This window comes from Nothobranchius furzeri, chromosome 9 (assembly GCF_043380555.1).
Source record: "Nothobranchius furzeri strain GRZ-AD chromosome 9, NfurGRZ-RIMD1, whole genome shotgun sequence".
Lineage (NCBI taxonomy): Eukaryota > Metazoa > Chordata > Actinopteri > Cyprinodontiformes > Nothobranchiidae > Nothobranchius > Nothobranchius furzeri.
In genome coordinates this window covers 4,732,165-4,756,037 of record NC_091749.1, presented here as the reverse complement: position 1 = coordinate 4,756,037, position 23,873 = coordinate 4,732,165, and the positions used below count along the sequence as shown (strand labels likewise).

The 23,873-nt window shown below is 43.5% G+C and overlaps 1 protein-coding gene across 1 annotated transcript in view; it reads left to right on the top strand.

The window, feature by feature from the left end:
* The window catches only part of si:ch211-186j3.6 (neural-cadherin), a 640,545-nt gene that overhangs the window by 519,927 nt on the left and 96,745 nt on the right, over positions 1-23,873 (top strand). The window contains exon 32 of the mRNA XM_054732672.2: positions 1,699-1,865. Within this exon, the coding sequence (XP_054588647.2) occupies positions 1,699-1,865 (167 nt within the window). The remainder of the gene's footprint in view (positions 1-1,698; positions 1,866-23,873) is intronic.

Genomic DNA, 23,873 nt, shown 5'->3' with positions numbered 1-23,873 from the left:
TAAAGCAGCCGGCCGAGGAGCTGCTGCCCAAGCAGGGTCCCGGTGCTGGGGAACTATCTAGAAAAGTCTTAGAGAACCTGGTTCTGACTTGGCTAGACGGGTTCTAAAGCACTTTACACTACAGTGAATCACACACACACACACGCACGCACGCGCAAGCACGCACGCACACACACGCACGTACACACACGCACGCACACACACACACGCATGTACACACACGCACGCACACACACACACGCACACGCACACACACGCATGTACACACACGCATGTACACACACGCACGCACACACACACACGCACACGCACACACACGCATGTACACACACGCATGTACACACACACACACACGCACGCGCAAGCACGCACGCACACACACGCATGTACACACACGCACGCACACACACACACGCATGTACACACATGCACACGCACACGCACACACACACACACGCATGTACACACACGCACGCACGCACACACACACACACACACACACACGCACACACACACACACACGTGCGCACGCGCGCACACACACACACACACACACACACACACACACACACACACATACATGCACACACACACACGCACGCACGCACACATGCACGCACGCACACACACACACACGCACACACACACACACGCACACACACACACACACACGCACACACATACACGCACACACACGCACACACACACACACACGCACACACACACACACACACACACACACACACACACACACACACGCACACACGCACACACACACACACACACACACACACACGTTTTAATGAACACAATAAGAGGGGAAACATGTTGAAGTTCAATCATCTTTTTTATTTCTCTTTCAGGAAAATAAGAAAATGAACAAACCTAATAAACTCAGTTTTCTATATTTTATCTGACAGAAACTAATCTTGACCCAACAAGCCAAACTGTTCTACCCAAAAATGTGCGTTAGTCCAAATGTTAAATATTCTGTCCAGCCTAGTTTACGTCTGAGTGGCGGGTTTGTGTGGTTGTACTGTCCCACAGTAAGCACGATAAAAAAACAGACGATGTTTACCAAGTTCATGCTTTATCATGTGGAGCCGCAGTAGTGTGTGTGTGTGTGTGTGTGGGAGCCGGCCAGCAGCTCCTCATCCATCCCTCAACCAGGAGTCGGTTGCTTTGGTCCAGCTTGGTTTCTGTCTCCTCCACAGGTCATGTTCACCACTCGCTTCCAAAGCCAGCTCTCTAAAACAGCACAGTAACATTTAAAGTGTTCAGTTTTCTACATCCTCACGTCGTATGTAATCAACTCCCAGTTGTTGACAAACGGAGGGAAACATGATAGAGATTTAGGCTATTCGACATGCCACGGATGCATTTTCAGTTCCCACACAAGGAATCCAAAGTTTGATCACTTTGCTTTCTGACCAGATCTCCTGAACCACTCCACTCCACATGGAGGAGGGTAGACGAGGGCTGAAGGCAGTGCACACAGAGAGATTTCCCTTTGCATATAAAACGGGTGGAGAGAATAGCTCTAAAAGTAGGTCTGCTCGGCTCATGGTAACAAAACAAATTCAGTGAAACTGTCAGTGAGTCAGTTTGATCCAAGCTGATGACGTAAGATCGTTGTTGTTTATTTTTAAACTGAGCTCGTCTCAGCACTGTTTATTAACACGTGGCGGTGTGTTTCAGAAGCCCGGGAGTTTTCCTTTGACGGCCACAGTCACGTGCACTACCAGCTGGCATCTCCTCTGCCTGCCCGAAGAACGTGGATCCAAGTCCTGGTTCGAACCCGCAAACACAGCAGCGTCATCATCCACCTGGTCTCCAGGGAGCAGACGGAGTACCTGCGACTGGAGGTAAGTCTGCTTTGTGGTGTGGAGGATCAGTGATGGACGCAGAGGAAAACAGTGTCTAGAAGCAGCTCTCAGACTTGGTTGGGTGGGGAGTAGACTGTTCATAAGCTCTGCAGCAAAGACCACTGAAATCACCCTGGAGCCCGGGGTGGAGGCACAACGGTTCAGGAGGTCCAGTGTGGCCGCGTCCCAGCCAGGCTCATATCAGCATAATCCGTCGTCCCACTAATGACTGCTAATCTTGTTCCTCACTGGTTTATTTTGATAGAGGGTTTACTGAGTATCTCTGATGTCAAATGATGATGATGATGGACGGTAATGAGGGTTTCAATCTCCTTTACTTACCCAGACCTCTATATGACGTCAGGCTGAAGCCGCTGAACACCCTAGAACTAGAATAATCTGTTGAATAATCCCTCAGGTCTGGACGGGTATGCAGGGGTGAGTAAAGGAGTTTCCTAAAAACCCCGTTTTGGCTTTGAGAACTAACAGCATGCCTTCTGGTGGACACGTTGCTCTGCTGAACTGTGCTGTGCTGGATGTTAGAAGTCCAGACAGCTTTAATGAGAGCATGTAACGGTCAGTAAAACAGGCTGTAGCACACAGCCTCGTCTGTTAGTAAAAGCTGAACGAGGTCTGATTCTGCAGATCTGTTAGTAACGACGGGGCTCCCGCTTTAATCAGAGACACGTCAGTGGTTTGTACGAAGCTGCTGGCGTTGTGGTGAACACACGAGGTCATAGCTGTCCCTGTCTCGTGGTTCAAATGAAGCCTCGATTCGACGTTCTTCTGCAACCCACCCGAAAACCTTCACGTCCACAACTGTGGTATTATTGTTTGAAATGCAGCCCTTTTCCTTACATGAATGTAAAGAGCTTTTTTACATGGTTTTTAATGGTTAACTATGTGGGCGTGCAAAAAAAGTGTGTGACTTTCAACCATCTCTAAAAACACACACACATGCACACGACTCTGGGAGACAGCATTAGCAGGTCCTGCACCTTAAAGGGTCCATCTGTATTCAGGATGAAGGGGTGTTCATTCAGACTTTGCTAATATTTACCTTCTCAGCAGACGCCTGTGTCAGAGGAACATCCGGTATCTTGTGGACACAGAGTGGGCTCCAGGAGCCTGGACTCTGCTGACAGTGAGATAAAAAACGGATTAGTTCTTCGTGTTTTCTCACCTGGGTTTGTCCCTCATAGTCCCTCATTGGTTCTTGCGGTCTCTTCAAAGACTTCTTCAAACACCTTTCTCAGAAGGCTCTCCAGCATTATTATAATGGCCGTTGTTTGTAATGTGTATTATTATTATTAGCAGTAGATCGTTACATGTTTAGTTTAATACAGGGTATCTGCAGATTTAAGGGAGCCAAATTTAAGACTTTTTAAGACCTTTTTTAAGACCACTTTGACCAAATTTAAGCTATTTTAAAAATTAAATCTAAGCGATAATTTCTAGCTATTGCCTGGAGCCGCAAACGTGGGACTAGCCATCCAGTTACCATTAAACTTGCCCTTCCCCATGGCGCAAGCTCCCACTAGCTTAACCAGCTAATGTGCTCATCTAAAAATAGCCCCCTTTCACAACCAACTGACTGCGTACGGTTCCGCTTACGCCAACATCGTACACAAAAAATGCTGAACACTAACTAGAAATTCACGAAATTTTTATAAAAATAAAAGAATCTTGTTTATTGGGTCTTTGGTCATTTAAGACCTTTGGAAATTGGATTTAAGGATTATTTGTCATTTTTAAGGACTTTTAAGGCCTTAAATTAGGAAAAGCTAATTTAAGGCTTTTTAAGACTATTTAAGGACCTGCGGATACCCTGTAATATAAATGGCTTTCTTGCATATCATCAAATGCATTTAAAAAAGAATCATTTAGGGTAGAAATTTACATCTTTGTTCAGTTTTGTTGTGAAATATTGAAAAATGAGCCGGGTGCTGTAGCACGTTGCATGTTGGGATAGCTAGGTGTCTAAACAACGGAAGTGTTGGTCGGCTTGACTTGTTGAGAGCTCATAAACCTGCAGAAAACAGGACACTCGTGTTGTGTGAAGGGCTGCCTGTAGGCAGGGATCGCATTAAGTGATTTAAACGTTACGCACAGAGAACAGCAAGGAGGTAGCAAGATCTATCAAGAAAAGATTCCCCTCAGAACATCTGAGCACTATCTCAGACGTAGTCACCATGATCAGCAGCTCTGGACGCGCCTGCGGGTCACAGCCCAGCAGCCGAACCACAACACAGCAGGCAAAATGTTCCTGCTTTAAGTGAACGTCTTTAATTGTAGCATTAATACCGTATGTTGCTGGACACGCTGGCCAGCTTGCTTAGACTAAGTATTAATGAAAAACAAATGAAAATAAATGAGTGGATTTTTATTTATTATGTTTGAGAAATGAAAATCACGGGAGGAAACGATCATGACTGTTTTTTAACGGTCGGTCAAAAAGTCAACAAACACGTCTAGCGCGACCTCTGCCTGCAGGTATTGGTAAATGGCCTGTATTTGATATAGCGCCTTCTAGGGTCATGGACCCCCCAAGGCGCTTTACAACTTAATCAGTCATTCACCCATTCACACGCTGGTGGGGATGAGCTACGATGTTTAGACAAGTCATTAAAATTCCACCCACATTCTCTAAGTTAACACGCCTCTTCAGTGGCGGACTGGTAATCGGGAGAAACGGAAGATTTCCTGGTGGCCTGGCCGTTAAACTGGCTCGCTCACCGATTGCCGGTCATGGCGTGTAATATCTAATCCGTCATGCAGCTCATCAGGGCATCTGCTGTCCTGATGCTCACACAAACAGAGCAAACTGGGCACAAAGACACCCTCTCCTCTCACGGTGTCGGGGTCTGGCAAAGCGCAGCAGACACCCACCACCCCAGAGCGGCTACAGCACCACCGCACCTTCGACCCAGAGGCAAATGGACCTAGACGGACCAGGAGAGGTGGAGCAGAAAAGGAGAGATTGAAAAAGAAGAAAGCTCTGGCCACAGATGCATGTGCAGGCTCCCGGTGGGAGAACCGGTTTAGGGTGGAGTTTTTGGGCCAGTTTAATTATCGCGCAGCGCGCAATGCTGGGCACGTGGGGTGGGTTGGGGAGGGAGAAACAGCGGCTGCCAGAAACGGATCCTTATGATCAGGTTCTGATGATCAGATCATCAGACTCATCCTTTAGGGACAGAGAGCAGTGCATTGGACCGGTACCAGCACCGCCGCCACTTCTAAATACAACCTTTTAGCATGCCAGTACTTTTTCTAGGGTACAGTGCATACCGGTAAAATTTCCAGGTATTCATTAGTCGAAATCTCAGAGATTTTTGAAAAGATATCTGTGTGTCCTCTAACATCAGTCATCCACGGTCTGGCACGAGCTCCATCAAGGGCCGCATTTGAGGCGCGCCGCGCGTCACCATCAGCTCAGGCAGAGGAGAGAAAGTAAAACTGTTTCCCCACACAGTGTTACTGCAAAAATAAGTTTGTTTCCAAATGAAAAGGTTCAACCGTTCATATCTGTAGATAAAGGAAAGCGTGCACATTTACCGTCACTTTTAAAAAAATATTGAGTTCGGCTCGCGACTTCGTCCCAGGTTTTCATTTTGGCCCGGTGTGAATTTGAGTTCGACACCCCTGCTGTAAGGAATGCATCCTTGTTCTTCATATCCATGCTTTTGACTCTTGTGCTGCTTCAACTTCAGCTGCGGCTTCCCCTAGCAACGCGAGTCATACACCTAAAATGGCGCCAAGGGGGTGTGGCTGACATGGAGGTCACGTGTCTGACAAAGACTGATAGACATCACTTGGAAACAGTGTTGGGCAAGTTACTTCAAAACTGTAATGCATTATTATTACTTGTTACCCGCATTTTAAAGTAATTAATTACATTACAATATTACTGATTTTAAAATGTAAGGCATTACACTACTTTGGCATTACTTTAAGTTACTTTCACCAAAACAACTTCAATATGAATCTGGTCATGTGACGCTCAGTGAGCTCATGACATATATGTGGAAGGTGATGTGGTGTCTGAGCTAGGGTTGCTGTTAAAAACAGTCAGATATAATAACAGTGCTTTAAAATGATTGTTTATTAAATAAAAGCAACAACAATCTGTACTCTCAGCACGCTGCATCTTATATTTACTGAGCAGGGAGTGAGGTGGTGGGGGCTCCGAGCCTATATTTGCCTTGGTCCCCAAATGCCTTGATACGGCCCTGGATGTGGGACTGACTTCTGGGGTGATCTGATTCTATCACATGTATAAATATTAAATGCTTATATATTATTGCTTTTCACTGGTAAAATGTGTACTGGGGATAAATCTACCTACTTTTTTCTTTGCAAGCTCTTTGTTTTGTTTTCTTGATTTTATTTGAATAATTTCCTGCCCTTTCTCTCTCTAACCTTCATGCATGCTGCATGTTTTCTCCGTCTTCCAGAAAAACTGTTTCCTAGATGTTCTACTTTCTAACTAATCAGCCAAAGGGATCTACCGAACACAAAAAATAAAAAAGCTTGATATGCGCTGCGCTCCTGCAGCAATGAGTTGAAATCACCGGGGCACAGATTATGAACTCAGCTGAAAAGTACATGAAGTACCAGAGAATATGGGCGGATATAAACGACCGCACACGAATTACTTTGTCTTGGTGGAGCGATTTTGTGAATATAACAGCGGCCGCGCGCAGAACGCAGCTGGAGTATTTGAGCCGTCACCGCTGCGTCCTCTCTGCTCATAGAATGCCCGCAACGCTGAGTCCATAAATGACGTCATATATGCAGATACTGGATCTTTTTTCAGGCTTCCCGCAATTTTAATTTTTAGGAAGCCCGCATCTTGATTCTGGGTTTAAAAATACATTGTAATTACCGCGTTACTGACAATTGTACCGACTAAATACCATTTTCTTTCCCTGTAATGCCTTACATTACCACATTACAGCAAAAAGCAATGCATTACAGTAGTTAATTACTTTTGTACCGCGTTACTCCCAACACTGCTTAGAAATGACCTCTTACATTTTGACTAATGTGTAGAATTTATAACTAATCATGAGTTTTTATGCAATAATGTTACTAAATGCATTAACTGTACTTGGCCTGGCGGGGGACCAAGCAAGGCCTGCTGGGCCACCAGGCTTACACACCCATTGCATGTTATTGCTCTGATGGAAAGGGACTTGGGCAACCGATCACACCTTTTCCAACGCCACGCCTCGTATGTACAGTATTAGGCTTCCATCCTAACTCTCCCAGACTCCGCCTCTTCTCTCCTACGTTCTCCTCTCCTATACTGCCCCTAGTGGTGGGCACAAGAGTGCCACAAGGAGAGGACTACACAAGTGATGGAGTTGCAGCGTGCAGCCACAGAGGTTCTCTAAGAATCTTAGTGGAAACATGGACTTCCCAGCAAGCCCCGTGTACTTTCTTTGTGCTAAACATAAAACAGAAACATGTTCTGCTGGAAGCTGTTCAGGTGTTAAGTTGCATTTTTTAAATAATTGCAACGTAACACACACTCATGCAAATAATTGCTTTTAAATATTTTCATATTAATAACCTTTTTGGTGGAAGTCAATTGGCTAACTACATATTCTTTATCTAAAACAGTTTCGTCGAATGTGGATGAAAACAATTTCAGCTGTTTAGTAAGAAAATGGGCAGAATTAGAAGAATGTTGACACATTTAGCCAAAAAGACCCCGTCAGTAACACCGTCTCAGTCTGCTGAACACCACTGATCACACTTTCTTCATTGGTGTTAGAGCGGGCTCTTTTTCTGGTAACTGGTGGACATTATTAAACTATTCTAGAGTAGAATCCCATAATTACAGCTGCTGGTAAATGCTGGATGTAAACAACACAAAATGCAGACAGTAAAACCGTGTAAACAGTATTTCAGCACAGAGGTTATGCTTTAAAATTACAGCGCCAGGTCTGAACACGGTTATTTTGTGCTATTTTTTCTTGTGGGCTTCATCACTCCCACTCTTCCTCTGGATGTTCTGTTTAGTTCTTTCATGTTTGTTCATTAGCCAGTCTCTGTCGTGATTTGACTTATTTTCTGGAATCAGCGTCACCTCTCGCTGTCCTCTCCTGTAGCTGCTTCCTGTTTGTCACCCCGCGCCGTGCCTGCATGTATTGATCAAACTTCAGCGTTAAAACTGATGATGATTACAGGATCCATAGCACAGCTGCCATTAGAGTGCAACCTCTCCTGCAATCCCACTTTGTCATCCATCTGACTTTCATTCTCTTCATCCATTTCTACACTTCCTCCTAAATGCCACAGTGCTCCCTCAGCGTAGCCACACAGGGAGCAGTTTCCCGTCATTTATCCACCATAAAAAGTGCATTTTTTCCTGGGTGCAGACAGCAAGTAAATATGTGAAGCTTGTGAAATGGCTCCCCCGCAGTGAAACATGGAAATCCTGCCACCAACAGAAGCTTACTGCTGCAAGGATGCTGCTCTTCTCTCCAAGAGCTCAGCTTGCTTTTAATCACCAGGAGGAATTAGTGTGAATTGTTCTTGGCTGCACACACGCTTAAATTGTGTGGAGCTCTTTGTGTCTTCTATTTGTGAATGGCTTAAGGGTTAAGGCAAACCTTTCACTCTAACAATATTTAAGTACCTCACTACTTTTAATTTTTAGAGCAGCTGACACCTGAGGAAAAACCATCTAAACTTTAAATCTACTCCAACAGGATCAGACTAAATGAGAAGTGAATCTCATCTCTTCAGCTTTCAGCTTGAGATGAGATTTCACTGGAGACTAAGTGGTGAATATCCTTCATGCATCCTACTGAACATGCTCGCTTAGCAGGTGTTGTGATGCAGCACATGAAAAACAACTAAAGGTTCCATATCATGTTAAATACCATGTTATTATGTCATTTCCTCTGTGGAAATACCCCCAAACTCTTATTGGCTGCCTGCATTCATGCATCTTCCTGTCTTGATGTTATGCCTGATGTCTCCTACAAATGTTTCCTTCATCCAGGAGAAAGTAGCCCACTTGAATCATCAGCATTTCTCCTCCCCTTGAAGCTGGACTGATCTTGGTTCTGAAACCACGATATTCTGACAAATTACTTTATGGTGACATAAAACCACAGTGCGTCCTGTCTACGGAGACGTACATAATGGCCAACACATGATATGTGTGTTAGCTGACTACTATGTTGTTACAGAGTTGGTAGTCCGGGGGTCCAGTCATGGCAGTAACAATTCTTTCCTGTTTTTAAGCAACACTTGCCAGTATTATGTTTTCAACCGTTTACTGATAAACTGTTTAAAATAGAAGGACTAATTTTTTTTTTTTACATTCATTGTTCTTTTAACCGGTGTGACTCCATGTGAGGTGAGCAGATTAAATCTAAACTACAAAATATCCAGCAGAAAATAATCAATAAAACTAAAATACGAATAAATGAAATCTTCTTCAGCTGGCTAAATAAATGACTGCTGACACCAGGGGTTAAACCAGGCATGCACTTCAACTGCTGGACTACCAAGGCCAATACAACAGCATCCTTGCCTAAGATCCTGTTGGTACCTATTTTAATCAGCTAGCATTCCCCCAACACTGACACTGGCTTTTATATTTTTATCATTTGTATCGAAGAATTTTTAATTGTTTTTATTTGTCTGTTTTTTCTTTTACTGATATTTATTCAATTGGGCTAGGGTCAGGGTTGAGTATATATATATATATATATATATATATATATATATATATATATATATATATATATGTATATGTATATATATATATATATATATATATATATATATATATATATATATATATATATATATATATATACATATATATATTAGGGATGAGCGAGTACACCACTATCTGTATCTGTTCAACCATCTAAATTACCTGTATATGTATCTGTACTCGGAGTGGGTGTGGCCTAACCCGGAAGTGGGTGTAGTTTAACCGGATGTGGGTGTGGTTTACATCAATACATTATTTTAAAGCCTGGTTTATGCTTCTCCGTCAGCTCTGCAAGGGACAGACACGCACGGATTGACGGAAGCGTTTTGCCCTCATGCTTCTCCGTCTCCTGGAGAGTGTTGCAAAGCAATTGCCTGGCAGGACAACAGAGGGTGTAGCACTGTTCTGTGGTATCCTGTCATGTATCCGGTCCAAGATAGTGTGTTTATATTGTGTTTTTGTGTATATAAGAGACTTTTAACACGGACATATTTGTCTCTCATTCTCCCAACGCTTCATGCGCTCCCCACCTCTAAACCCACGTTTCCTGTCATTTCCTTCCACAAATAAAACGCTTGCTACGTATCTTTTCACTCCTCCAGTCACGGGAGAATTAAACGTTCATATTTTTAGAGTTTTTTCGCGAGGTATTCTTCAAGCTTCTCCGTGTCTGCCGCTAGTTATCCTCGGCTCTCTTTGCAATGGCGGCGCTGTAAACAACAGCGGCATCCTGACCAATCACAAGCTTGCGTAATCCGTCTCGTTCGACGGATGTTTAAAAAGGTGGGCTCGACTCCGTACGTACTTGCGTGCCTGCCGGAGCCCTACACAAGGACGGATAATGGCGTTGCGTGTCTCCGCACTGACGCAGACGGAGAAGCATAAATCAGGCTTTAGTCTGAAACTGGTACGGATTGATCAGAAGTTGCTATGTGTATTGTTTATTTGAAAACTATTTACAGAGCAGCCTCAGAATGGAGATTAAATGTTTTTGAACACAATAGTTTTTCAATAAAATCAGAACATTAACATGTAAGTGCATGAAGTACTTTTTTTTCCCGCTTCCGGTCGGTATCAAGATGGCGCCTGTGCTTGGCTTAGCCACAGTCACCGGCCACTTTTTCAAACTTTTCTCCACTAACCTCTTTTCCACCTTGCTCCTGTCTGCGATCCTCTTCAGTAGTGTCCCTGCTACCATCTCCTATGATCGCCAGACTCTTCTCTCCTTCCGTTCGTTCACGATCACCCAAGATGCACCGAGGATTTACCATCCTGTTTGTTTACCTGAGTGGCGCACTGGCCCGGAGCCAAACAACAATCCCGACCTGCGCGCCTCCAGCGATGTTTATCCGGTCCCGGGAATGCGTCGGAGGAAAAGAGGTAAACGAGCAGGAATCCAGGTGAGAATAAGACTTCTCTTAAAGCGTGGTTTATCTAGTAAACATCGGCGTGATCTTCTAGCTTCTTTTACGCATTCCCACCAGGCCGCGTTGCCGCGCAGTTTCTCCATCCAAGTTTTGTAAGGTTGGTTTATCCTCATTCCTCAGTGGTTTCTTCTTCTGTTCCCTCCATAAGTGGTTTTTATAAACACCGTGGATCTAACACTGCTAATTTACGTCCACTAACTCCAGCTGTTTCTGTAGTTTCTGATTCCTCCACCTCACTCAGCATGCCTCTATTAAACACCAGCTCTGTTAACAGTAAGTCCTTCCTGCTCAATGATTTAATTCTCTCTAAAAACCTGGATTTCCTGTTTCTGACTGAAGTTTGGCAGCAAACATCTGATTATTCTGCTCTGATTGAACTCTGCCCGAGTGGTTATTCTTTTCTTAGCCAGCCCCGGGGTTCTGGTCGTGGTGGAGGCCTAGCTGTTGTTTTCAGAGACCATCTTCCATGTAGCTCTACAACCTCTGGTCACTTTGCTTCCTTTGAACTGCAGCTGATTAAAGTCGGGCGTAAGGACATGTTCTACTGTGCTGTGGTCTATCGTCCACCTGGTCCAAACAGTTCTTTCCTTCAGGAGTTTAGTGACTTTCTATCCTCCACTGTGAAGCTGTCCAGACTGGTGATTGTTGGTGACTTTAACATCCACGTTGATGATCTTTCTGATCACTTTGCCATGAATTTCTCCAGCCTTATGGACTCCTTCAGCTTTACCCAGCATGTTTCTGGCCCCACACACACCAGGGGGCACACTCTGGACCTTGTTTTTACCCTGAGTCTAAATGCTGACTGTGTTTGTCCTGAGGACGTTTTTTATTTCAGATCACCATTGCATTTTCTTTACCTTGTCAGTTTCTGCGTCCCCACCTCCTGCTCGCCATATGATTAGTCCTCGTTTTCTTAATGAGAGCACAGCTAGCAATTTTTCTGCTGCTTTTGATCCACCCTGTTCTTCTGATAACAACCCAGACTCCTTAACTTCAATATTCCTTCTGTCAGGAATATTGATGTGACCCTTGACCCAGCTCTCACCCTGGAGTCTCATGTCAGTTCTCTAGTTCGCTCTTCCTTCTTCCATCTCAGGAACGTTGCTAAGCTGAGTCCCATTCTGTCTCGCTCTGAACTTGAGACAGTTCTCCACACCTTCATCTCCTCACGCTTAGACTACTGTAACTCTCTTTTCACGTGTCTGAGCAGAAACTCCCTGAACCGTCTACAGGTGGTTCAGAATACCTGTGCTCGGCTTCTGACCAAGTCCTCCAAACACACCCACATCACCCCACTTCTCCTCCAGCTTCACTGGCTGCCAGTCAACTTCAGGGTTCATTTCACGATCCTGGTTCTGATCTGTAGGGCCTCACATGGACAAGCATCATCTTACATTGGTGATCTTCTTAGTCCCTACACCCCCAGCAGGTCGCTGAGGTCCAGTGATCAAAGCCTACTGGTTGTGCAGCACCAGGCTAAAGACCAAAGGTGACAGATCATCTGCTGCTGTGGCCCCCAGACTCTGGAACTCTCTCCCCCTGAGCCTGAGATCAGTGGACTCAGTGGACTCCTTTAAAAAGCAGCTGAAGACTCACTTGTTCAAGCTGGCTTTTGTATGACCTTCTTCACCACTCTCTCTTTATTCTGCTCTCCCCACCTATTCCACCTTCGTCAGGATCCACTGATTTCCCTCTTTGCTGTTCACTCTCTCTTTCTTAACATTTTTAACCCTAACCCTTTTTGCTCATTTTAAATATATTTTTAATTTTTTCATCTTCTTCTACATTTAAAAGAGAGAGAGAGAGAGAGAGAGAGAGAGAGAGAGAGAAAGAGAAAGAGAAAGAGAAAGAGAAAGAGAAAGAGAGAGAGAGAGAGAGAGAAAGAGAGACCCGTGCGGACGCAGCACAAACAGTTTTCAGCTCTGTCTGAAAAAAGTATCTTGAAGAAAACATAGGGAGTACTGAAGAAACGTGAACAACAGTCAAGTAAGCACAGAGAGATCCGTTACTGTCTGTGTGTGCGGATGGGCCGGACGGACTGAGCTCCCAGCTGCAGAGTTTTGTGTCCAGGGAGGGGCGGGCACTTAGCCTAGTGAACTAGACCAAATTCTTGCTTTGCAAATTTTGGTCTAGGGATGCTCCACTGGAACCTCTGCAGCCCCAACAGCATTCTGGCTGGCCAATCACAGCTCTCTAGAGGGGTTTCAAACACATAAAGAGCCGTGATTGGTCCATAATGGTGGGCCAATCATAGTGCTCTATCTGCTTAGTGAACAAATCACAGAGCTTTATCCGCTTTGTGGGCCAATCAGGGCACTCTATAAGCCTGGTGGGTGGGATGATGCAACAGAGTGAAACAAGAGTATGTCACATTCATTGTCCAGTAGCATGCGGAGATCATTTGAAAGACAATGGTAGAACCCGCCCCACAACCGAGAGCCGTCAATGGAGCATTGCAAGACTAAATAATACATTTATTTAGTCTGGCTTGCCAGGCTAGCGGGCGCTCTATGTGACTGGCCAATCACAGAGCGTGAAGGCAGTCAGTTACCCAATGAGGATTTTCCTTAAGCATGATTACAGATATTTACGAGTTTTACTCGTTTCATGCTCGTACTCGTCAAAAATGCTTTATCCGTACCATATACTCGTCTGAAACAAGTATCCGGCTCATCCCTAATATATATATATATATATATATATATATATATATATACTAGGGCTGCAACTAACGATTATTTTCATTATCGATTAATCTGTCGATTATTTTTTTGATTAATCGATTAATCGGTTTGTTATTGTTAGCTATTTAACCTATACAAGTGATGAATACATTTCAGTTAAGAAAAAGAAAAACATAGAATTGTGCAGTTGACTGCAATCTATTTTATTGCACACAAACACAGTCAGCGGTGTAAAATGAGCTAAACAGTGCAAAATATCAGTCCAGAATAATTTTTTGGCATCAAAATATGAGGTAAATTCCATAAAAAATAATGTAGAATCTAGAATAGAGTTTGTAAGCGGTATGCATTGCTGGGGGGTGAGTGTCTTGTTCCCCATGTAGTTGTTCATCGTTGCTTGTTTTTTTCTGCATAAGAAACACAAATAGACTGAAATAAGTACACATAAAATAAAGCAGCACACACACTACAACACTAAATCAATATTACATTATTTGAATTAATTAACAATATACAGTGATAATTTATTTTGACAAAAATGTGTTGTGAGGCATTTTACAGTGTTAGATAGTAAAACAGCCTTTTAATAGTGAAAAAATGACTTTCTGAATTTCTCCTGTATTTAAAAATTGAAAGCGTACAACTATGCCGCGTTATATTCACCTAGACACAGCTCGTCTGTATATTTTTCACCGCGGAGTTGTCCTTTTTTGAATGAGGAACATAGTTATGGGTTTGTGCCGTTTTTCTCTTAACGAGAACATTCTTATAAACAGACGTGCTAAATTTGGCAAGCACATGATTCACAACACGGAGGAGATTCACGATTGCATCTAGTCAATCAGAAGTAGAACACCGTAGACTGACGCGGCAAAAAAAACATGTTTAACATCCACTATAACGAACTCAGCTAACACTAAGTCCCAAATGTGATCTGCGTTAGCTTGTCTATTTTCTGTTACTTACCGGACATTCCTCTGCTGCATCAGCCCCCACGTTTTCGTCTCAAATGTTTACTTAGGGACGTCGTGCTTCCGTCGTGCCATGGTTTTTGCATATTTTGCAGGTCACCTGTCTTTTCAAGGCATCTAGTGAAGTGCTCCCATACTCGTGAGGTTTTTGTCCGGGGTTTCTCTTGTTTTGTCGCTTCTATTTTTCTTCCGTATTTCTTGTCGATCCGCCATCTCTCACAGCAAGATGAGCGTCAGTAACGTGATACGTCATGAAAACCGAGGGCACTTATTGGCTCATTTCTTCTTCTACGGCTCTACTGGTAGATCAGTGGCTCATTACTGCCACACACTGGCGGCAAATTTAACAGATTGTAACCGATGTCAGATTGTGGTAAAAAATAGACTTTATGCGGTAAAATATGATTATTAAACAACTAATCGATGACTAAAAAAGTTGTTAACTATTTTAATAATCGATTAAATCGATTAGTTGTTTCAGCTCTAATATATACATATATATTTGACTATAAAAACAGTAAAGCAAATTAAAAAAATAAATACAAATGCAAAAACGAGTGAAATTATGTAAAAACAAGTAAACGCAGCAAACATTGACAGATCCCTTCAATCAATAATAAATTAATAATGTTATCTTACATCTCAAAAAGAATCCAGTTTCGTTTTGCTTCAGTTGACACCGTCCAGCCCTAGCAGTTCACTTCCTGTTCAGCTGCTTCAAGCTGATAAGTCTTGATTCAGGGTACGTTCAAAGGGGGCGGGACGGTCAGAGCGCAGTTTGACGGATGGGTCAGGATCCAATCAATATGAGCGTGACGTTCCGGTGATTGTATGAGGTGTTTTCAGGATTGTGCGTTTCAGAGGAGACTATAATTATTCTTCTTTAAGCAAATGTTTACTTAAATGGTTTCCATCAGTATGTGAAGAGCATTTAAATCAATACGGCAAATTATGATCTCTAAAAACATCTCATTTCTACCTTTAACTGAACTATTGGTTGGTAGATTGATTAGGCTGTTGGATGGAGTGGTGAGGCAGTAGTGGTCAATCCTGTGAACAAATATGAACAAAAATTTCTTTTGAAAACTAATAAATGTAAATACTTTATTATTTTCTCTAATCAAGCTTTAGGTTTGTTGTAATAACCAGTTTTAATTGTGTTCACCCAGACTCTGACCATCAGTCGGTTAGTCTGCTTTTGATTAGAAGTTTAAAACAGAAACAGGGATCAGCAGGGTCCAGGCTTTCTGTCTGTTTTTGGAACTTTTTTATTGGCTTTTTGCCTTGAGGGATTTGATCCATCTGAATGTTAAAAGATGCAAAGAAACCCTTTTTATTTTTCCTTGCTCGGTGAATGTCAGTGCATTCCTACCGCAGAGACAGCCTGACTTCAGCGATGAAGACGAAGCATTAAAATGTTGCCGTGATTCACAGCTTTACAATATATATATATAGAAATATATAGAAGTCGAGAAAATGCAGATTCATGGCCATCATGTGAATATATATATATATATATATATATATATATTCACATGATGGCCATGAATCTGCATTTTCTCGACTTCCATACCATGATTTATTTATGAGACGTGTGTGGATTAAGACATCTGCATGTCTGCTGGGCTGAAATGCTGCAGCACCAGGAAGCATCTGGAGGAATTAATGTTTCCCTGATGTGGAACTGCTGACTCAGAAATGGAGTTGCACACCTTCCTATGCACAGTAATAAGCTAGTGCTGCAAAGACAAGTCTCACCATCGAAAACATTCACAGACGCGGTGCCAAGTGAGCAGAGCTAGAACCGGTCCACGCGACTCCGTTCTCTGTTCACTTCTAATTGGAGATCAAATTGAGTGAATAGGAGAGTTTTCGTTTAGGGGAAGGAACAGCCCTGGTGGGGTCTGAACAGCATTGATATCTCGTCTTATTCTTGAAATAACCCCCAGCTCACCAGATAAATATACTTGGAACTGTCCAACATTTTGTAATCATGTTAACATGTTTAAAGAGTCAACAACATGTGTGCTACGACTAGAAAGCTGAGTGTTTGAGAAAAGCCTGAAATGGCAGAAATAAATAGTTGGAAACAAAGAAACACCAGAAGAATCTAGCTAAAGTGATGCCAAACCTTTGTGATCAAGTTCTGGCTTAAAAAACTTGGTTTATCTTAATAATGTTGAGATAAAGTAGTAAAGTTTAATAATAGCCGCCCCCGTCTCCTTCACATCTCTCCTCCTTTGTCTGCGTCTCTCTGCCTTTCTCATCTCGGCTCTGTTTATGTGGCAGCGGTGGCAGTCAAAGACGGAGGGGAGAAAATTATGCTCAGTGGGACACTTGGAGGATCAGTTTGAAATTGAAATGAGGACGACCCACCCACCACCCGATCACTCTTAAAACAGCCTTCGGACATATTCTGTCTCTATCCTGCTCTCACCCCCCTCCTCCTTCCTTCTTCAATGAGAGAGTAGGAGGGGTGGGAATTTAAATACTTCCCCAACATAAAGAAAAGTAGAAATTTCTGTTTCTGTATTATTAAATTATTGTTTTACTGTTGCAATCCTCAATGTGAGATTAAAATCTGCTTTGAGACTTGTTTCTGAGGTAAATGAAAGAATAATACAGTGATCCCTCGTTCATCGCGGTAGATGCGTTCCAGACCTGGCCGCGATAGGTGAAAATCCGCAAAGTAGGGACAGCATATTTACAGTACAGCACATTCTCTTTTTGTGGGTAAAACTCAAGAAAAAATTTTTTTAATTAGTTTTTTTATAGTTTTATTACAAAAAGTGCATTTTATGATGAAATTGATGAAAAAAAACAGGAATTTCTTGATATTTCGCATAGAAAAATACCGCAAATCGGTGAAAAATACTGCAAATCTGCGGATTTCCCTTGAATAAGGCTCCAAAGAAAAAATCTGCGAAGTCGTGAATCCGCGATAAATGAACCGCAAAGTAGCGAGGGATCACTGTACTCTGTTATGAACACGTGTGTGGCATCGCAGCTAAGGATGAAGTGTCCTTTTCTTTTATCTGCCACCTCATGCTACTTTTGTGCCAGGGTAAGACTGCGAGGGCTGCGGGTGCCCCACCCTGCGCCATGTCACGAGCATCCACTGGAGCCAGTGTTGTGACGGCGCTGACAAGGACAACCAGCGACAGTGATGTGAGCGGTGTTTACCACTGTTGGACATCTTACGTCAGAATCTTTTAAACTGAACGATTTTTACCATCTATCAGATATCTGACAAGTTCACTCAGTAAGAATGTTCTTGTGGATGTCTGGAATGTTAATTTCTACCAGGCACAGTGGGATTAGAGATGTCTGGAATACAGATCCAGTCTGACTAATAAATGTTACAAAGGCCACTGAAGGTTTTTGGGATTCTGAGATTTCTCAATCTTAATTCCTATTAGTGCCGTTGTTATTATGGAAATCCTTAATAAATAATTTCTATAGTAACAACATAGCAGTTGATGTCTTATTTGCATTTTTGACTAATAAGACTACAATTATTTCAAGTCTAATATAAATTAAATTATTCTTATATAAAATAGGAATCACTGAGCGGTCTGATTGTTGATTAAATGTTAAAATGGCTTGCTATAGAGAGTTGGTATCCTCTTGCCTGTCCTGTTTTCAATCTCCTCACCTTTCTCGAGTGCTTTTGAATTTTCTTTCCTCCTCTTTCACAGATTTGTCCCCACCCATATTTACAGGTCCATCGTGTTAATGTAGGCTAATAATTGTTCCAGGCGTTTTGTGCACGCCACCCCCTCATTGCTTTCATCGGTCCTTGTCAGGTGACGAATCGGGTGCTGTAGTGCGTTGCATGATGGGATAGCTAGGTGTAGAAACAAAGGAAGCAGCGGGCGCTTTGTGTGCAGTGAGCTTGTTACACAGCAGAAAACAGGACACTCCCGTTGTGAGGGGCTGCCATGCTATCTTCACAAGAAGGCAAAAACAATTAAATGTAGGCAGGGATCGCGTTAACCGTGTATTTTCCGTTTTTGACCGTTTTTGTTGATGGAGAAATCTCAAGGCTGTTGGTGGTTCTGACTGGAACTACCCTGGCGCATGCATGTGTGAAGACATTTTAAACGTTATGCGCAGAGAACATCAAGGAGGTAACAAAAAGATTCCCATCAGAACACCTGAGCGTTATGTCAGGCCTGGACACCTTGATCAGTGCAGCTCGCTATCGGTGTGCTGAGGAGCTGAGAGAGAAGCTCCCTCTGTGGGTCACAGCCCAGCAGCAGAACCAGAACACAGCGGGTAAAATGTTCCTGCGTTATAGTTTAATTGTAACATTAAAATGTTGCTGGGCACACTGATCAGCTTGATTAGACTAATCAATTAATGAAAATTAAATTGTGAATTTTCATTTATTATTATTTGAGAAATGAAACAATCGTGACCTTTTTTTTAACTCAGTCGGTCGAAAAGAAAAACATACGTCTAGCTAACCTCTAATGCAGGTATTGTTTCTGTACCTGCTTGTAACATATTCTAATGACCTGAGCTTGGATGTAGGACCCGTGAGGATACTGAACACAGTAAGACGTTTACAATGTGTATTAAATCCATTCAGGAGTTTGTCACCAACACTGCAGAGAAAGATGCCTGGGTTGTAGTGATGCGGAAGCATGGGTCAAAACCAGAGATGACAGCGAGAGATCCGAGGAGGCAGACGAGAGCTCGAAGTCAGGGGATAGATTCAGTGTGGATAATCCAGGAAATCCAATAGCGTGGTAGGGAACGAGGCAGGGGTCCGAAGCAGGGGCGAGGCAAGGCGAGAATCCGAGAGACAGAGCCAGGTCAAGGCCCAGCTCTTGGAGAGTGCAGACGCCTTTTTCCTCCTCTCCTTCCTATCTTATCCTCAAGGCTCTTTGTCTGTCTTTGGGTGCTCAGCTGCTTCTGCATTTTTTCTGGAAACTGGAAACTGAAATGTCTAAAATGGACCTGGTCAGTTGGTCACTTAACGCCACTGATACAGTTTTTTAAATGATGAGAACGGGAGAAGGGGCTCCCGGCTGTCCCTCTGGGACAGACCCAGTTGGGCATATCATGGACTCCTGGAAACAGTGGAACCTGATTTGCCTGTCTCAGCTGTCTGTAGAGGATTCTGAAGACTGCAAACTTCATCAGGCTGACGAAGTTTGCAGCCGCAAACGAAACGTTGCGGGTAAATAAAACCTTTCTGTGTTTTCAAAAGAACTAAAAGATGGAATTAGAATTTCAACACAGCAAGAACACATCAAAGAGGACTCTGAAGATGTGTGGATATTCGTGGCGTTGGTGTCAGGTTTCCTGCTCTTTGGCCTAGGCTGACCTCTGGCTTACCGGAAAATTAACAAGCTGTTGAGGAATATTGGCACTCTCTCCGAGCTCAGGGCTGGATTACACCGCGCTGTGAATTCACAGACTCACATAATTGTCGAGATGATTCGTAAGCTTGGAACTTTGGCCGAGATTCATGCTTTGGCACAAAAGATGGATGCCATCAAGGAGAAAGTGGACGAATCAGCACGGATTGGGATAGATTCATTTACGCCATTTTTGGGATTTTGCGAGGTTGAGGACCAACGCAACTTTAAGACAGAGAGGAAATTATCTCTGTCTGGCCCCAAAACAATTTCTAATCTGAATCTGGTGCCCTTGAACCTGTAAGGCTGCAACAAATACTCCCACTCAGAGGAAATGTGAAATGCTGCCGTCGCTATGGCAACTCTGTCTCCTATCCCAGCCTGGGCGGGACTGCGGGCTGTGAAGGCCGCCGAATCGTTCCAGGAGTCACTGCCCTCCAAACCTCAATGACCTCCTTCCCCTGTCCAGACTGAGGTGACGTGCGCTGCTTATCGTGGCTGCAGGAACTGACGTGTGGAGAGTCCCAAACCCACCACCCCACCTAGTGGACACTTATGTTGTGTAATATCTGAAGTCTGTTGCATCTCTGTCTGAGGTGTTTTTTTGTTGCAGAGCAAAGCTGCCCTCCTGGTGGAGGGTAACGCTGAAGTGCCTTTTTTTCCTCCACCTGAATCAATCCTCATGTACCCCCCTGATCTCTATTAAGGTAGCGCGACTCGGGTTGCGAATGACCACAGTCACCATGTCTTGCCCATGTATGTCTGATCTCTGAATTGTGTGTACTGAAACTCTAATTTCCCTCTGGGATTAATAAAGTATCTTTGAATTTGAATTGAATTGAATTGTGAGACAGACGATGGATGGAAAGCTGGGGAATTTACTAGATGTGGCGTTCAATAATCTGGCACTGGTTGGAGAGCAGGCTGGGTGTTATTTAGCAGAGGAGGCCTGTGTGTGGCATGAGCTGATGACAGGGCCCAGGTGATGATAATTAAGTGGCTGAGGGCATGATTGAAGAGGCCGCTGAGGCAGAGGAGGGTGGCAGCCTGGGAGTCATGACAACTTATATTGATATTACCTTGTTTAATTAAGGCTCACCCCGAAATAAAACCGAAAGCAGTGCCTGTGTTAGCGGAGTCATGTTTCTGGACGGCTACTTTTTACTTTTACTTTATTATAAATATGTTGAAGTTTACCTGTTTTAGTTCTATTCTTTAATGTACTTAGCAAACAGTCCATTCACATGCAAATAATCACCAGTACTTCTACCAAATAAAACATAAATTATATCAATTAAAAAAAACTTTTCACTTGAGGTAGGTGACTGTCACTGAAGACCTAAACATTAATACCCCTTGTGTATGTAGAATTCAAAATATATATCCAAAACAGAGAATTATTTAAATGTTTTGGCATTTGTCGTCAGGTAAAAACTCTGCACTGCATTTGAATTTAAATCTGCCATCCCTATTGGCTAAGAGGTACACCATGACGTTAGCTGGTACATTATGATGTCACAATGTCATTATGAGCCTGTGTTTGTGTATTTCTTAGCGGCTCCGCCCCCTTGGTCTGCCAGGCAACAGCATTTGTTGCATTTTTCAAACATGAAGTGCGAGTGGAGTAAGACTCTGGTGAGGGGGGTCTTGCTCTTTAAGTACAAGTACCACTACTTTAATCATTCTTTTACTCAAGTACAAGTAAAACTAGTTGCCAATTTGTTTACTCAAGTAAAGGTAAAAAGTATCGTAAATAATATGTACTCAAAGTAAAAGTTAGTTATGTTTTCATCAGCATAAGGATGGCTACATCCAAGTAGAGCTAAATCAACACGCTAGCTCACAACAATCTCACGTGTGTGAATGCGCACGCACGCACACACACACACACACATGCACATGCACGCACGCGCACACACACACACACACAGCTATTCTCTTCTCCCATTCCCACGCTGATCGGCAGCTCCGGAATGGCAGCTCCATGCTACAGACAGAAGTTTACGCAACAACATCCAGCATGAAAATGAATCGCTCATGCGGGAACCCCTTTCCCCGGCTGGCTCTTTCTTCTCGCAGATCGGAGGCGGTAGGCGTGATTTCAGCCGGCCAATTAGACTGTAGCGTCGCCAGGTGTTCCAGTCTGACTGCTTGGGAGAAGGTCTGAGAAAAAGAGTTGCTTCTGCACCAAAAACGCAAATCTGACCTGTTTGTGAAACCAAATTCCGGTGCCATTCGGTACCTTTTGGGACTGTGCCGACGCTGATGTGTAAGCGCCATAACATGTGGTGCTAAGTGTCACCACGGACGTCTCCACACCATTTCAGCAGAACTGACCCATATCCTGAGCCAGCTCGACATTCCCGAGTAAACTGTGTAAACACAACCTGGCCACACGGGGGCAGACTGCCCCTCCTGGCCCAAAGTGTAAATGCACCATTAGTGGTGGCCTTGATATTTATCTTGTCTGGATCTGGTGTTTTCTTTGAGCTGTCACTTTCTGTTGGACCCAAATGGTCACCGTTAGGTCTCCGATTTTTTTCATGAAGCCTCTTAAACACATGGTGATGTAGGACAGTTCCAGGAGATCTAATAGTAACAAACGTGAATCAACACTTCTCTCCACGTGTTAGAGTCTTTCCTGGATGGCTTCTATTGGGACCGACTCTAGTTCTGGTTCTGAGTGACTGGGTTGGACCTGCATGCTTTTCCAGTGTTCCTGTGACAGTGAGTGTCCTGTCACAATGTCCCGACTGATCATGCGCCCTGGCTACTTGGCCAAGGGGATGTCCCTTTGGCTGACTGGTTAGAGCGTATGACTCTCACCCGGGAGTTTGGGGATCGAATCCCGCCCGGGCCCTCGTTTCTCCACCTTGCCACATTCCTCAATGATAGTAGAGGAAAATGTCGAGTTTCTTGTTTCTCTGAAATTTTTCGATGGCTGTCAGCCAGAACTATGTGAAAATCCTGGTTGCTGTAAAAAGTGCTTTGTACCCTAATGCCCAGCATGTGTTTTAGCAATAATTCATGTTTTGGTTCCTTCTATTAAAATGTCATGTTTCTGTATCTGTCCTAAGTGATAAACATGGCTTTTAAAGGCACAACCAACATGTGACAGGACAAGCATCGACACACGTCTGCTTTTAGCACCAAAGAGAGCGTTTTTCTCTGACGTTTACCTGTTTTAGTTCTATTCTACAATGTACTTAGCAATCACGTGTAACTGCAAATACTAGCTCTTAGTATTCTTGTTCGGAGGTTTAATTAAAATGAAGTACATCTGTAGAGTGCTGGAGCCCCCAGAGCTGTGGTGTGTAGCCTATAGAGTAGGACCATCAGAGAGGAGAGGTCTGTTGTTGGTGCCCTCGTGTGATCTAAAGAACATGTTGATGGCTCAACTCAAGCTATTCAATTTAGTGGAACACAAACCAGGCTGTCCACCTGGCAGTGCATACGTCTCACTTATGAGATGGATGTCATATATAATGAAACTCATAAAGGCATTGCTATGAGAGGTAATGAAAGGCATTGCTCAGCATTATGTTGACTGTCGGACAAGCTGAGCTGAGAGGAAACTGGAGGTTGGTCTCGTTCTCATTTGATGAATAACTATTTCCTGGCTTTACGGAGGTCTTTATGTGGATTTGAGAGGAGACAGCTGAGCTTGAAACCAATCAAGTTCAAGGTGTGGGTCTGACAAGAACTAGGTTTATTATTTGAAAGCCCCAGCCACAATCATTCCATGTGTTCTCAGCACAAATGCAGATCAAAAGTAAACGCCAGGGCAGAGAAGTGCAAGAGGCTGTCAGGCTT